Raw genomic sequence first — 14329 nt, forward strand, 5'->3', positions numbered from 1 at the left:
TCTTCTCTTGATCCTATAAGGGATAAGAATGCCACCACCACATTCCCACATTTTTACCTACAAATCAAGGGATGCTTTGGCTCAGCCATGGAAAGGGTAATTGGTAAATTGATTGGGGGGGGGGGGAGAATTTTTGGTCTTTACAGCTTACCACAATAAAATGAAATAGTTATGACTAGATGTGGGATCAATGATGGGTACCTGCATGTGGTAGTCCTGCAAGATGGACAGTGAAGCTGCCCATTTTCAAAACCTATCAACTCCTCACCTCCATCAAGAAAGTGCAGCCCTGAGGGGCTGACACACAGTCTCTGAACTGGGCCCAAGATCTCTCTCCATCAACTTCAACTGAGTTTCTTACACTTTTTCAAGCATGGAGAGCTGACAACCAGCAACTGTTCTTTCCCTACCACAATGAGCCTGTGACAGAAACAGTCCTACATTGATACAACACCGGCAATAGTTCAAAGTTTCTTCCCTGGGAGATCTTTGGGAGGTTCTGAGGACCATTACCAGCCACTGTGGGGCTGTGGGTTTTCCTCTTAATGAAACTTGAGGCAATACTTGAATCAGTTATGACTAGATATCTTCCACAGGAACTTACATCTGTGACCTGCACATTATATTACCTGAGCTAGGCATCACTGATGGGTATCTACATGTGGTTCTGCTAGACAGACATCAGAAAGAATCGTCTCCCTACCATCAATTTTCACATTCATCCAGAGGACCAAGATCTCTCTATGAACTTTGACTTTATTTCCACCACCTTTTCATATAAGGAGAGAAGACAATTGGCATCTACTTCCTTCCAGTGACACAGAAACTGCCCTACACTTCTACAACACAGACAAAAATTGAATATTTTTTCCTAGAGAGATCTATGGGAGAGCTCAAAGACTGTTGAAAGGCACTGCAGGGCTGTGAGTTTCAAGTTAGTAATATAGAAGGCAACAATTATTGTTGTTATTACCTGAGCTAACATTTAAAAGAATCTGAGTGAATACCCATGATTTTATGACTTAAGACTTGCACCATTATGGTGGTCAGCCATGATCCTTAGGCCTACCATAGATCTCTGTTGTCTGGAATATATTGGCATGAGTCTGTGTCTGTCACCAGCTGGTAAGGGAAGGGGAAGAATCACCATCTGTACGTCCTCCATATGTGAACAAATGAAGGAGAGAATGATGCTATGCCCTACATAACAAAACAACATCTCTCCTCTAAGTGACTTATGGTCCTGCCTGGGAGGTTGTTGCCAGTTTTCTGGAAGCCATGGGTCTTCTGCAAGAGAGACCAGGGGCAATGGATTGATTGAAGGAAAGATTGTCAAAATTGAGAGAGGTCTTTGGCCCCTTGGAGCTGCACTTCCAGATAGAAGACCAACAAATGCAGGTACCCATCAGTCTTACTGCAAAGAAGGATGTGAAAAGGCTGCAAAATTTTAAGTATTACTGAAATATGAATTCATAACACAAGTTGTGAATACTGTATATGTAAAAATATTAATGAATGCTCTTTGATACACTTGTCAAGAGGTCAAAACAATAATAAGGAAGATGGTGTACAGTATATAATAAGAAGTACAGAAAGAGATGAAGGGAGGTTAGAGAGATTTAGGAGAAAAGATAGTGAGACATGAAATGAATTGTATCTAAATAAGCTCCTATTTCATTCTAAAGGTGTGTGAAGTTTGGAGAATCATTCACTATGTGAATTTCAAATCATACATGATTTAATTTCAATTTCTAAAATGCACTTTAAAAATTACTACCATCATACAAACAATTCTCGCATTTTTTCCAGAAATGCAATATATGTTTTCTTCTGTGCTCCTGAAGTAGGAATGAAGTGCCCACCAGGATGATTTAACACTTCAGGATCTTTGAAGTACTTCAGGAATTCCTCACTCATTGGTTTTTCAATTACCTGGAGAGTAAGAGAAGGAAAAAAAAATTAGTTTAATCCATCAATTACATAAAAAGCTATATTAGTTATAAAAAATAGAAGGAGTTTTAGTTTCAGCTGATAGTACAGCCAGAATTTGTCCAAGGTGTCCAAGAGTGTGTGTACGTGTGTGTATTTTATTTACTTACCTAATTGTATTTTACAGGAAGGCACTGTGGGAGGTATTGCAGATATATGGGATAGGAGGAAGACTGTTAAGAGTAGTTAAGAGTTTTTACATGAGTAGAAGAACCTGTGTTAGTATCAGAAATGGAGAGAGAGCAAGTGGTTTGAGGTAAAGGTGGGACTTTGCCAGGGATGTGTTATGTTTCCTTGGCTGTTCAATTTATACATGGATGGGGTGGTGCAAGGGGTAAATGCAAGGGTAATGGATTGGGGATTGGAGATGGTTAAAGAAAATGGAGAAGAATGGGAGATAAGTCGGTTGTTGTTTGCTGACAACACTGTGCTTGTAGTAGGATCAGAGGAGGGATTAAGGAACTTAGTGACAGTTTGGGAAGGTGTATGAAAGAAGGAAGTTGATAAATGTTTGTAAGAGTAAGGTGATGAGATGTACGAGGGGAAAGGTTGGCAGCAAATTGGAAGCGAGTATTAAGGGGGTATGCGACACCTAGGGGTCATTTTCTAAACTATTTAGAGTAAAGAGCTGAAATTTCTCAGGTAAATAGGTATCCATGTTGCCTACATTTTAGGTGAAACAGAATGATGTATGTACACATGTACATATACCAGTAGCGACATTTAAAAGTGCACAGCATCATAATACGTGGACCAATTTGTTTTATATTTTGGCTATGATTAGTCAGTAGGCACACCTAGGGCCGGTCATTGAGTAATTGAACAATTTCCTTTATACTTTTGCATACAGGCATTTCAATTTTAATGTCCGGCAAAAATCGTGAAAAATGACATTTTTTTGGTCTTGTGTCCATTATTACTCCTAACTCTTTCATCTTATTCAAAATATTTGAATGACCAGCCCTAGCAGTTACTAAATGTAATATTTCCTGTAAGTTTCATCTAAATCTGATGTATTTTAGATTTTTTATGATTAAAAAGAAGTAAAAAAATATCGAACAGAGATATGACGACTTGAAATATAAATGTATCTGTAATTTGCTTATAGTTTCACCAATTTGACTGATTTTTTTCATGGCTTAATTCTTATTATATAATGGATAAGTACAGTAAAAATCATCAACATATTTTAATTATAAGTACTTTAAATAATGAAAAACTAAAGTATAAGTATATCACAGTAGTGGCGACGCACATACAACACCATCATATAATTTGCTTTTTTGCACATTTATCGGTTTCTTCATATGATATCTCACTGCTGGGGGTCTTCGGGGTATCTAAATCATTGGAAAGAGGTTTATTTTAACCAGCAGTAGGTGCCTTTGGAAGTGAACCCTCTCTTACTCCACGAACCATCGATAGTAACTTTTACTACCGGTAAAGTTGGGCAAAAAACTGCTCTTCTCCACAATCATAAATTCACATTCATTCTGATCTCCCCTCTGTACAATTTCATAACTAATATCTAATTTTCTTGCTGTATTCGAGATGAATAAAGTACTTCATGGTGTAGAACCTGGCTACATATGTTGAGAGAGGTGGAAGTGAGGGCAGTGGTGGAGTGAGAGGTGGTGAGGTCTAGGCTAGTCGTCTTTGACTATTTGCCATCTTTAACTGTTGTTTTTTTGTCATTGTAGATGTTCTTTTTGCTACCCATGATGACTGTACTAATGAGTAATATGTACTAGCTAAGGTAATATATTGCCAGGAGAGCTCATGAGACATGCGTACTTTTTCTTTCGAAGCTAGTAGGTAACTGATGTCCAGCTGAGCTCTAAGGTGGCAAAAGCTATCCCTCCACCTTCCTCCCTTCCCCTCCACCCTCATACTGGCCGTTGAAGCATTGGGCGAGCGTAAATTCAATCGAATTTCAACGTTATTCGATGCGCCTGAAGGTCCTAAGTGGCACGCCCCCCTCTAGTGTGGGTTGCGCCTTTTAACTCTGTCCATTTAAACCCCCGCCCAAGACATTTAAATTGCGCGCCGCTGGAAAATTATTTGTCGGGATTTATTTCTAAATGGTATACAAACATTTTGAACACAGTTTTGAAAAATGCTATATCTTGACCAAATTCACCCCCCCCTCCCAAGGTGTCGCATACCCCCTTAAGGGAGAGAGACTGGAAGAAGTGGTTAGTCTTAAATACTCGAGTGCAAATGTGGTGGGAAAGGGAGGAGTGGAGGTGGAGGCAGAATGTTGATTGAGAGAAGCAAGTAAATGCCTTGGGGGGATTAAAAAGTGTAATGAGAAATAGACATTTGGGAATGGATGCTAAGAAGAGATTGTACAAACAAATGTAAATAGATGGGATACAAAAAATTAGGTCTGTTTATATAAAATTCACTTGTGTAAGTACAAGACAGACAGGAATCCCACATTCCTCTTAGAAGCCTAAGTGAAGCCTGATGACTTTTGTTGTGAAGGCACAAACTTCTGGTTCAAGAAACTTGAGACAACAACTGACTATAAAACATTGAACTTTCCTACTTGAGTCAAATTGGAAAAAAGTAAATAAAATTAAGATAGAAAAATCAGTCAATCACTCCAGTGAACCTGGTCTCTCTTGCATGAAACTTGTGGCTCAAGGTAACCAGCAACAGTCCCTGAGTGGGCCCATAAGTAACTAAGGGAAAACATATTGTTTTGTCTATGATTTAGAGAAACAAATGAAGAATGAGCTAGTAACTAACCTGATCTGTATCTCCAAACACATGCAGCGTTGGCAATGTAATATTTTGTTTGTATAGGTCTTGATGAGGAGCAGAGCGTGACCTGTACGATGATACAAAAATAGCAAATTTGAAGGCAAAAGAGAGCTGTTTCTGTTCCAAAAGTCCACAAAGAAGACCCAGCATTGCCCCTCCTTGGCTAAAGCCAACTATACCATCAAATGGGCCCTCTTCCTTGAAGATTTTGTCCAGTACTGCCAATGATTCCTGAAAAGAAAAATTACATATATACATCTAAATATGGCGGAGAAGGCAGGGGATAGGGGTGAGTGAAGAGTGTATGCTATTTTGATACAACCAAAAAGGATCTCTCCCCGTCTTCTCTATTTTCCACATGAGAGGACAGGGAGGGGGTTGCCATGTAAGTGAAGTGGCTATGCTAAGGAAGTGCTATGTCTTGCTACATGGCATTTGACCCAGGCAGTGGACAGGAGACAGGGATAACTCTTCATCCACACGGAACTTAGATGAGAGGGAAGCAAGGGTGGTGGATAAAAGTGGAATGGGTGGAAGTGGATGGACATCTTTCACTTGGTTACCTCCCTTATAAGGGGAAAGAAGCCCTTGGAAAGTAGAATGAACAGATAGAAATATGGTGAGTGGGGAGAGGGGAAGACTGTTACTATGATCACCTGCTCTGCATTTTTCTCCTATGAAAAGTCAAGGCATAAGAAGATCTAGGAGAATTTCAACCAGAACCCTCGTAGCTGTCATTAAATGTGCTTGGGTGTGGGACAAGGTGGTGTATGAGAGAGTAGTCATGACAGGATTAATGGACTTTGTAGTGGTACTCAAAAGGAGGATTGGCAGATGCCTGGATGTAAATGTATTTGGGAGAGACCAGAAGATTGTCAGATCATTATCTGGTAAAAGAGTAATTGAAACTGGAGGTAAAGTAGAAGGGGAGGAAAAAGGAGAGAGGGAGGCACAGAATTGCTGAAGGTAAACTGAATGAGAAAGAAAAAGAATACTAGGAGTGGCTGGGAGAAGTACAGGATGAAGTGAAGGACAACTAAAACAGAATTAGAAGAAGAATGAGTATATTTCCAGGAGAAAGTGTTCAAATCTGTGAATGGTGGAATGAAAAAGTGAAGGCAGTGCTGGAAGAAAAGAAGCAAACATAATTTTTTTTTGTAAAGTAGAACTAGGGAAACATGCGAGAGGTACAGAAGGAAGAGAGTAAAGGCAAAATGTAAGTGGAAAGCAAACAGGAGACCAGATATAAAGTGAAGCAGGTATTTGATGGAGAATTCTGAAAAGAATAAGAATTTTTTGGAAAGAAGTGAAAAGAGTAAGGAGCAAGTAAATGAGAATGAATCAAAGTGGAAGGTGAACCAGTTGTTGTCATTTACAAATAAACATGTAGCTGAGTTGGATGATAGACTTAAGCAGTTAGTGTCAGAGTATGGGAGATATATGGGAGGAGGAAGCTGAAAGTAAATATGGGTTGTAAGGTGAAGACATGTATGGTGACAATGACAGTGAGTTGGAGGCATGTTTAAAGGGTGTGAGGCTAGATGAAATGGAGACCTTTGAGTATTTGAAGTCATATGTAGCAGGGAATAGAGAAATAGAGGTGAAGGTGCATCATAGATTAAGGGTTAATTATATTTCCATTCAATCCTGATCCTATCTAACCTTGGCAGTAAACCAACCTCAAATCCCTTGGCACATTTAGTTTCATCTTGAGCTCTGTAATAGCTATCATCTTGGCTGAACCACCACCCTCTTCCTCCATCGCCATTGCCTTCAAGTGGAGGAACACTCAGAGGTGCTGTAACAAATACAAACTCTGCATGCTTCTTCAGTAACTTTCTGAGAAAAAGAGGAAGAAGAAAAAATCTTAATTCAAAATAAAGGTAAATAATGTACATTTTGTATAATGTAACACACCATTCTTAAAATTTCAGTCACAGCTTGACTTCATGAAAAGCTAGAGGTACCGAAGATACCTGCACAGTGGTTCTGTGTGATGGACGTTGGGGAGGAGCCTCTCCCTGCCACCTGTCTCCAAATGCCATCAATGTCCTCATTTCCACTTGGAGGTACAGCCCTGACGGACTGGCACTCCATCTGTGGATCAGGCCCAAGATCTCTCTTTCAACTTCCATAGCTCTTCTATATGGCAGGATTGTGGGGGTAATATGTTAATATCCTCAACAGCTAATGGGGATTCCCAATCCTTCTCCCATACCTAACCACCTTATTTTACAAGCAATGAGTTTAGGGTATAAATATTGAAGGTGGATGCAGAATAATCTATCTGTAATGCTGGGATTTTCATACATATACACAGACATGGCAGAATTGTAGACAACAAGAAATATGCATTTCTGCTCTTATTTAATGCTTAGTTATTCAAATTTACCTAATATGTTATATTTACCTAGATTTGTGTTTCAAATTACATACAAGATTAATCAAGCATGCCATGAACCAAAGGAGCAGTAGACCTATCTGAATTTCAACGAGGTTGTATTGTGGGTCAACATGAAGGTGGACTTAGTCAATGTAAAATATCTTAAAAATCTGTCAATACCCCTTTCTACTGTTAATAGAGTGATCGTACAATTCACCAGAGAAGGCAAGAGGGGCACAAAACCTCATTCAGGTCTTCCCGGGCCCTCAGAACCTTGCATCTTATCAAAAGAAATGTCGAAGAGGATCCATGTTGCAAGGCCTCTGACATAGCAACACAAGCTGATTTCAGTCCCAAAACAGCTGTCAGGTATCTCCACAATCTGGGTTACTATGGCAGAGCTGCAAGAAGGAAACCACTCCTTCGTCCAGCCAATATCAAGCACAGAAAGGATTGGGCTGCTGAGATGGTGGATAGACCTGTGGCCTCTTAGAGCACTGTCATTTTCTCTGATGAGTCACAATTCGCATTGTTTTCTGACAGTGGAAGAGTGTGGGTCTGGAGACTCTGTAGTCAAGAGTTTTACCTCAAAAGACTGCAGCCAACAGCAAAACATGGGGGCATTTCTATAATGGTGTGATGGTCAATCAGAGCTTGTGGAGCATCAAGGAAACATCAATTCAGGCAAATATGTTTCTATATTAAAGGAAGGACTCATTCCAATGTTCTCCAGTGGTAGAATGAGTAAAAATGTCTTCCTATTTATGGAAGATAGAGCTCCTTGTCACACTGCTCAAGCAACACAAAATTGGTTGAGCCAAAATAGGATCAGGAAACTTACATGGCCAAGTCAGTCCCCTGATATGAACCCTATTGAACACCTCTGGGGTATATTAGACTGACAACTTTGCAAAAAGAACAGGAAGCCATCTTCAAAGCCTGAACTCTTAGGATTACTACTGGAAACATGGCAAAAAATCCCTCAAGATGATATTCGCAAACTAATCACTAGCATGCCAAGAAGGGTCCTTGCATTGAAAAAAAAGCAAAGGGGATGTCAACCAAGTATTAGTTATTCACATTGTGACCATTTATAAGCACTTTTAAGTGCATCAATTGCTTATTTAATAAATTAAATTATTTCTCTTGGTGTCTATTCAATTCTGTCAAGTCTGTGTATATATATGAATATATGTATATATATATATATATATATATATATATATACATTTGTATGGTTTGTAATAATAATAATCATGTAAGACATCTGAAGATAAGCTCAGTGGCTTGATTCCAAATAACTTTAAATCATAAGGTATACCCCCTTTTTTTTTTCTTTCTCTGGGCCTATGTGACAGACATGTAGTTTGCAGTTAGCAACAAGCCCAGCCAGTCAATCCCTTTTGCGTCAAAATGTACCCATCCACACGGTTAGCAGGACTGTCCAAGCCTGAGAAGACAGTTCCATACCTTAGGTTATCTACAAAAATTCTGCATACAAACAAAAGGAAGCGAAGATAATGTAGGTTCCATAACATAGGATTTATGTGCAGCCCCAAGAGTACCCCAAATATGTGAGATTGAGCTATGTAGGAAAATGTAAAGAGGTTTGGGAATGGGAAGCTGCAGTCAGAGGGGCTAATTGGAGGTCAATCGAGAGCACAGGGCATCACCCTTGGAGTGAAGTGTCACTTGGGATACTGGAACCGACACGTCAGTGACTCATCTTTTTTTTTTCTTTCCCTATATAAAAAAGCCTTTGGTATATGTATGTATATATTGAAATACTGAAATAATGAAATAAGAGTAATTTGGATAATGATTACATATATATATATATAAAATAAGAATTAGATGTGGAAAAAAATTAAGGTGACCAAGCTTGGGATATTGGAACTGACAAGGTCGACCAATTCCCTGAATAAAATCACCAACCCAAGACATCCAAACTCACCCCAATTACAAAATAATAGTGACTAGATCTAAAGGAAATAGCGCAGTGTGGCCAACATTGTTCACTGTACGCTGAGATTAAAAATTTTGTGTAGGAAAAGTTGTTAAGGCCTTGTGGTGCCCATCCATACAGGGGAAGCCGTTAGTTCTCGTGGTACCAGTATATACATACTATGTATGTTCTATCATGGTAACAGTGCTATATATCTGTGCCTTTTTGTATATGGCTGGTGGATTTCCAAGTAGGTAACCTACGTGCCTCTTCCGAAGATTTAAGTCAGACTCCTCCTCCCATATATCTTAATTCATGTCATACTACCATAATTCTTTTCATACATTAATGTATTAGTAAAAATTGGACTCTGGTCTGAGATCCTTTTGTTGGGTGTAATCATATCCACATGTACTCTATAACATATATATATATATATAAAATATATATATAGTAAATAAATTAAAACATTAATAGGTGTTTCAAAACCAGTCATTACATATCTATATACCAAACAGCTTCTTCCCCCTAATAAGGGAGGTAGCCAACCAAGGTATGCACCCACCCTCCACCCAACTGTTTCCCTCCCATCTTAGCTCCTTGTGGATGAGGAGCCACACCTGCCCCCTGTATCCTGCCTGGATTAGAAGCAATGCAGCTAGATACAAAATAAGAAATATATAAACAAATGAATGCTGCAGTGACATGGGCACAGAGAGAATCCTGTCCCAGCCATCTTTCCTCCAATCTTGACAACACTATCACCTCTATCTAGAGGTGTACTGACACTTGGTCTCTGGGCTGTGCCAAAGACCTGTACATCATATTCAACTGAATTTTCTCAATTTTTTTCTAATAAAAAGAATTGGCAACTGGCAGTTGCTCCTCTTCAACTATTATAAACACAGAAACAATCCCACACTGATATAATACATATGTTCATACATACACCGAAATGTTTTTTCCCTTCACAAGGGGAGTGACAATGACAAAATTAATATATTTTCCTAAGAGGCCTATAGGAGGGCCTAGGGGACCACTACCAACCCTGTACTGAAACTAAAGGCAACACCTGTAATTACGGAAAGGAGCACATTACATCTTGGATAGTAAGAAGGAAGCACAGACTGCAAAATGCCAAACAAATCACATCAACAACTATAGGTTGTATGGCATTCAACCTTTCATGCAGATTATCCAGTATACATTTTCAATAAAATATACTTTTGTGTTGAGCGATTTATTAGAAGGTATGGTGGCCAACACTATTGTACAGTATTCTGTATATCAAAACAAGTGGCAATATTTTGACCTAAATAGTACCAATACAGTGACTACACAATCATGCAGCTTAGAGGGAATGTTAAGTAATAACAATAATTAAATTTCACTGACTGGAAACCTGTAGCCCTAAAGCAGCTGGTAATGGTCCTCAGGCTCTCCTACAGAAATTGCAAGGTTTAATATTGGGCTTGTGTCTGTGTTGTATTAGTGTAGGATATTTCTATGTTACTGGCTACAGTAGTAGTAAGAGAGGAGCAGTTGACAATTGTCAGTTCTCCATATGAGAAAAAGTAGAGGAAGTTGATTGAGAGCTATCCTGGGGTTGGTCTGAAGACTGTACATCTACCAGTCCCTAGGGGTTGCACCCCCACATAGATCTAAGTGACATGTTTTGCAGATGGGTGGCAGGGAGGTGATTCTCTCTGATGTCCATCTTGAAGGACCACAACTTCTAGATATCTATTGTTAGTACCTTACAATCAGCTAACACAATTAGGTACATAACCACATACAAACTTATGAGGAGGTAAAAAATACCCAATATATTTTTAGGTTTAAATAACCAACAGTCATGTTCTACCTCACACTAAATTATCTTATTTAGTTGAAGAGGCATCACCACAGTGAAAGGGTTCACTGATATAAATCATAGATGACTGCAACAATGTTGTTGGAAACTGATAAAGGTGATAACTGTTCTCAGTAACATCAAGGGATCAAATGATCAATTTTTTTTTAGATTTATTAGGAAAGAACATGTAAAAAACACCTAACACTATTTCTAACATTTATATTCCATTATGAACATTGTAACTAATGATCACTTACATCATATCTGAAAATTGGCCACTTCATTCAATTATTTGATAAAGGGAATTTAATTTTTATTACCTGAATGCTCCTGTTCGCTCTCTAAATATCTCTCCACTTTGTCGATAACCATGAAGACACAGTAGCTTAAGTGGTCTTTGTACTTCAGTCATTGTTAAAAAATTTTGAGTCAGTATGGTACCTGCAAAAGCAAAACCGTAAATGGTTGGTCTCCTTAGCTTGGAGCTTGCATATCAGCCCCTTCTCCACACATAAAAGAATCACCTAATCTTACACTGCCCCATCCTAATTATATCCAGACTATCTATACACCAAGGGTTTTTTTGCCCTTATAAGAGAGGTAGCCAATTCAAAAATCATGTACCTACTCCCACCCATTCCATTCCCATCCACCACTCTTTCCTTCCCTCATCTTAGCTCCTCATGGATGAAGAGTCATCACTATCTCCCACCCATTACCCTGGGTCAGAAGCAATGCAACAAGACACAGTACTTCCACAGCAAGGCTACTTTGCTTAATCGGTGACCCACCCACCTCTGTCCCCTTATACAGAAAATAGAGAAGATAGGGAGGTGTTTGTGTGCTTCATATATACTCAGACAAAAACACAATATCAATTCCTTGAGTGACTTGTAAGCCAATATGATGGCTGATGTTAGTTATCTGAGAACTGTAGGTCTCCTGCACAAAAGATTTGGGGCAACAGATGGATTGTTATATTTGATCTCTGGGTACATATCACCCTTCCAACAGCAGTATGGTCTACAAAACACTTATCTAACAGGAGAGTGCACTACAAACTAACATAGTTAATGTAAGAGATTGTATAACAGTTCAAGAAAAGATGAAATTATTTTTATTTCATGAGTATTATGAAAAAGAGGGCCTCACCAATTTAGAGAATCATATAGAACATAGGTTGGTAAATTTTTACAAGTGCACACCTACATAATATAGCATTAGAAAATTAAATATCAATTTTGTAAATTATAATACATCAATGTAATACATGTTTTCTTGGTGGGAATCAATAACAGAAAAAGTTGCTAAAAGCAATGCACTAACAAATGGAGCTGTAGTGGCTGCTTGAGACACTATCTTTGTTTTCATACATGCAGAGGTCGATTAAATTAAAGCATGATAAATTTGTCTATTTTAACCAAACCTACCTAACCTGCATTTAGTAAAGGAGTACCTGTAATTCTAGAGGTAATCAGGGTCATTGTCTTCAACCTCTGCATTTATCAAAACAAAGATGGTGTCTCAAGGTGTCACTCTGGCCCTGTTTGTTCATGTATCACTCTTAGCAACTTTTTCTGTTATTGATTTCCACCAAGAACAACATATATTACATTGATATATTATTATTTAATTTTCTAATGCTATATTGTGTAGGTGTACACTTCTAAAAAAAATACGGGTAAATTTTTAGAAGAGCACGCCTACACGACATAGCAATAGGAAATTATCAATTTTGTAAATTATAATACATCAATGTAATATGCAATTTTCTAGGTGGAAATCAATAACAAAAATGTTACTAAAACCTATTTACTAACAAACAAAGTTGCAGTGGTTGAATGATATACCACATTTGTTTTGATAGATACAGAGATTGAGGAAATGAAAGGCTGATAAATTCATTAATTCTAACCTAACCTACCTAACATAACTAACCTACCTAACCTATATCTAGTAATTCAGTACCTCAAATTCTAAAGATCATCCGGGTTGTTGTCGTTGTCACTGATGCTGACGGGCTGATTATCATTGTATCTCCAAGGAAGCTCTATTGTCTTTGTAACAGCGCTTAGTAACGTCACCTGGAGTTCGAGAACACCTGGTCCAAAATGTGAAAGCCATCGTCTAACTGATAGTGACTGGACTGGATAGACCAACATGGCGTTTGGACTATATCTTGACAGCTTTGTTTATTTGTAGATTTGCTTGTATTAATTTTTTTTGTTATTTATTTCTACCAGGAAAATTGAATATTATGTTCATGTATTATAATTTACAAAATTAACATCTAATTTTCTGATGCTATATGTCATAGGTGTGCACAACTAAAATAATACCAAAATATCCATAGCTCCTTACAGCATTACTGACGGAGCTAGTCTTGGCAGTTTTCTTCAAACATCCGGCAAGTACAATGGGCTATGCCAATCTTTAAATGACTTCTTGACACAACCCACCACTGTTAAGCATAGTACAACCAAGACATGTAAAGTTTTCCAAGACCTCAATATCAGTGCCACATGACATGTATGGTGCAGACTGTTAGCCTCCTAATGCATGAACCTTGGTCTTAGTCCAAAACTAGAATCCCATTGATCTTGCCTCCTATGCAGGAACTTAAAGGCTACAAACAGTCCTCCAATGACTCCTGAAGTGAAGTACTGAATTATCAGCAAAGACAAGGTCAGTGACCTCTGTATTGCCAATCATGGTCATGGATATTCTACAATGATACTCATACTGCTCAAAAATTCTGTTCATTTCCCAGCTTATGCAGGTGGTGAAAAGTGTTGGGGCGAAGATGCACTACTGTTCCACTCTTGAATCAATGGTAAATGGGAGATAAACTAGGTACTTCTTTTTTATAAACTTCATCGTCATCTCTGCCCTAGAGCTTAGATAGACATCGGGTCAATAATCTTTGCAGGAATTCGATAAACTCGTGGATCCAGGAATCAATTTGGTGACAGTAAGAATAACAAATTGTATCAGATATGACTTGTAGAAGGGTGGAGAGTAAACCCCAAGAGTAAACGTATTCGTAAATATTTACAGCATGACAAGTTTCCATTTCCGGCAGCGATGGGTATGGCAAGATACCTATCTGTCTTCTTCTTAAAAAGTCTGCACAGACATGCATGGCATCATGGGTACACGATTAATATTGAGTTGTATCCTACAACTCTATTATTCTCTGAGGAACAATGAGAGAATATAATGAGATAAAATTAAAATAACGTACTAGTATATAGTTAATGTCCGTAAGTAGTACTTCGCCCTTCCGACCCGAACAGCTGATTAGAATCGGATGAAGTTTGTTATGTCAAACTGTTGTTTACATTAATTTTATTTCCATAAAGTAGTTGAAAACAAAGAAATCATATTT

General features: G+C 38.3%; 1 protein-coding gene across 2 annotated transcripts; it reads right to left on the reverse strand.

Annotated features, from left to right (window-relative positions):
• Positions 1–1234: 1234 nt before the first annotated feature.
• Positions 1235–14281, reverse strand: LOC143036881 (esterase CG5412). 2 transcript variants are annotated; one of them, XM_076204788.1, is made up of 5 exons: positions 14186–14281; positions 11262–11382; positions 6438–6597; positions 4744–4989; positions 1235–1932 (listed from the first exon to the last, which is right to left on the reverse strand). In XM_076204788.1, the coding sequence occupies exons 2-5, from the start codon at positions 11351–11353 to the stop codon at positions 1780–1782; spliced, it is 651 nt and encodes a 216-aa protein (XP_076060903.1). In that variant the 5' UTR covers positions 11354–11382; positions 14186–14281; the 3' UTR covers positions 1235–1779. The 2 variants fall into 2 exon arrangements, with proteins under 2 accessions (XP_076060903.1, XP_076060905.1); XM_076204790.1 differs by lacking the exon at positions 14186–14281 and adding an exon at positions 13997–14015.
• Positions 14282–14329: the final 48 nt, after the last annotated feature.

This window comes from Oratosquilla oratoria, chromosome 21 (genome assembly GCF_046742065.1).
Source record: "Oratosquilla oratoria isolate Oo_2021 chromosome 21, ASM4674206v1, whole genome shotgun sequence".
Classification (NCBI taxonomy): domain Eukaryota; kingdom Metazoa; phylum Arthropoda; class Malacostraca; order Stomatopoda; family Squillidae; genus Oratosquilla; species Oratosquilla oratoria.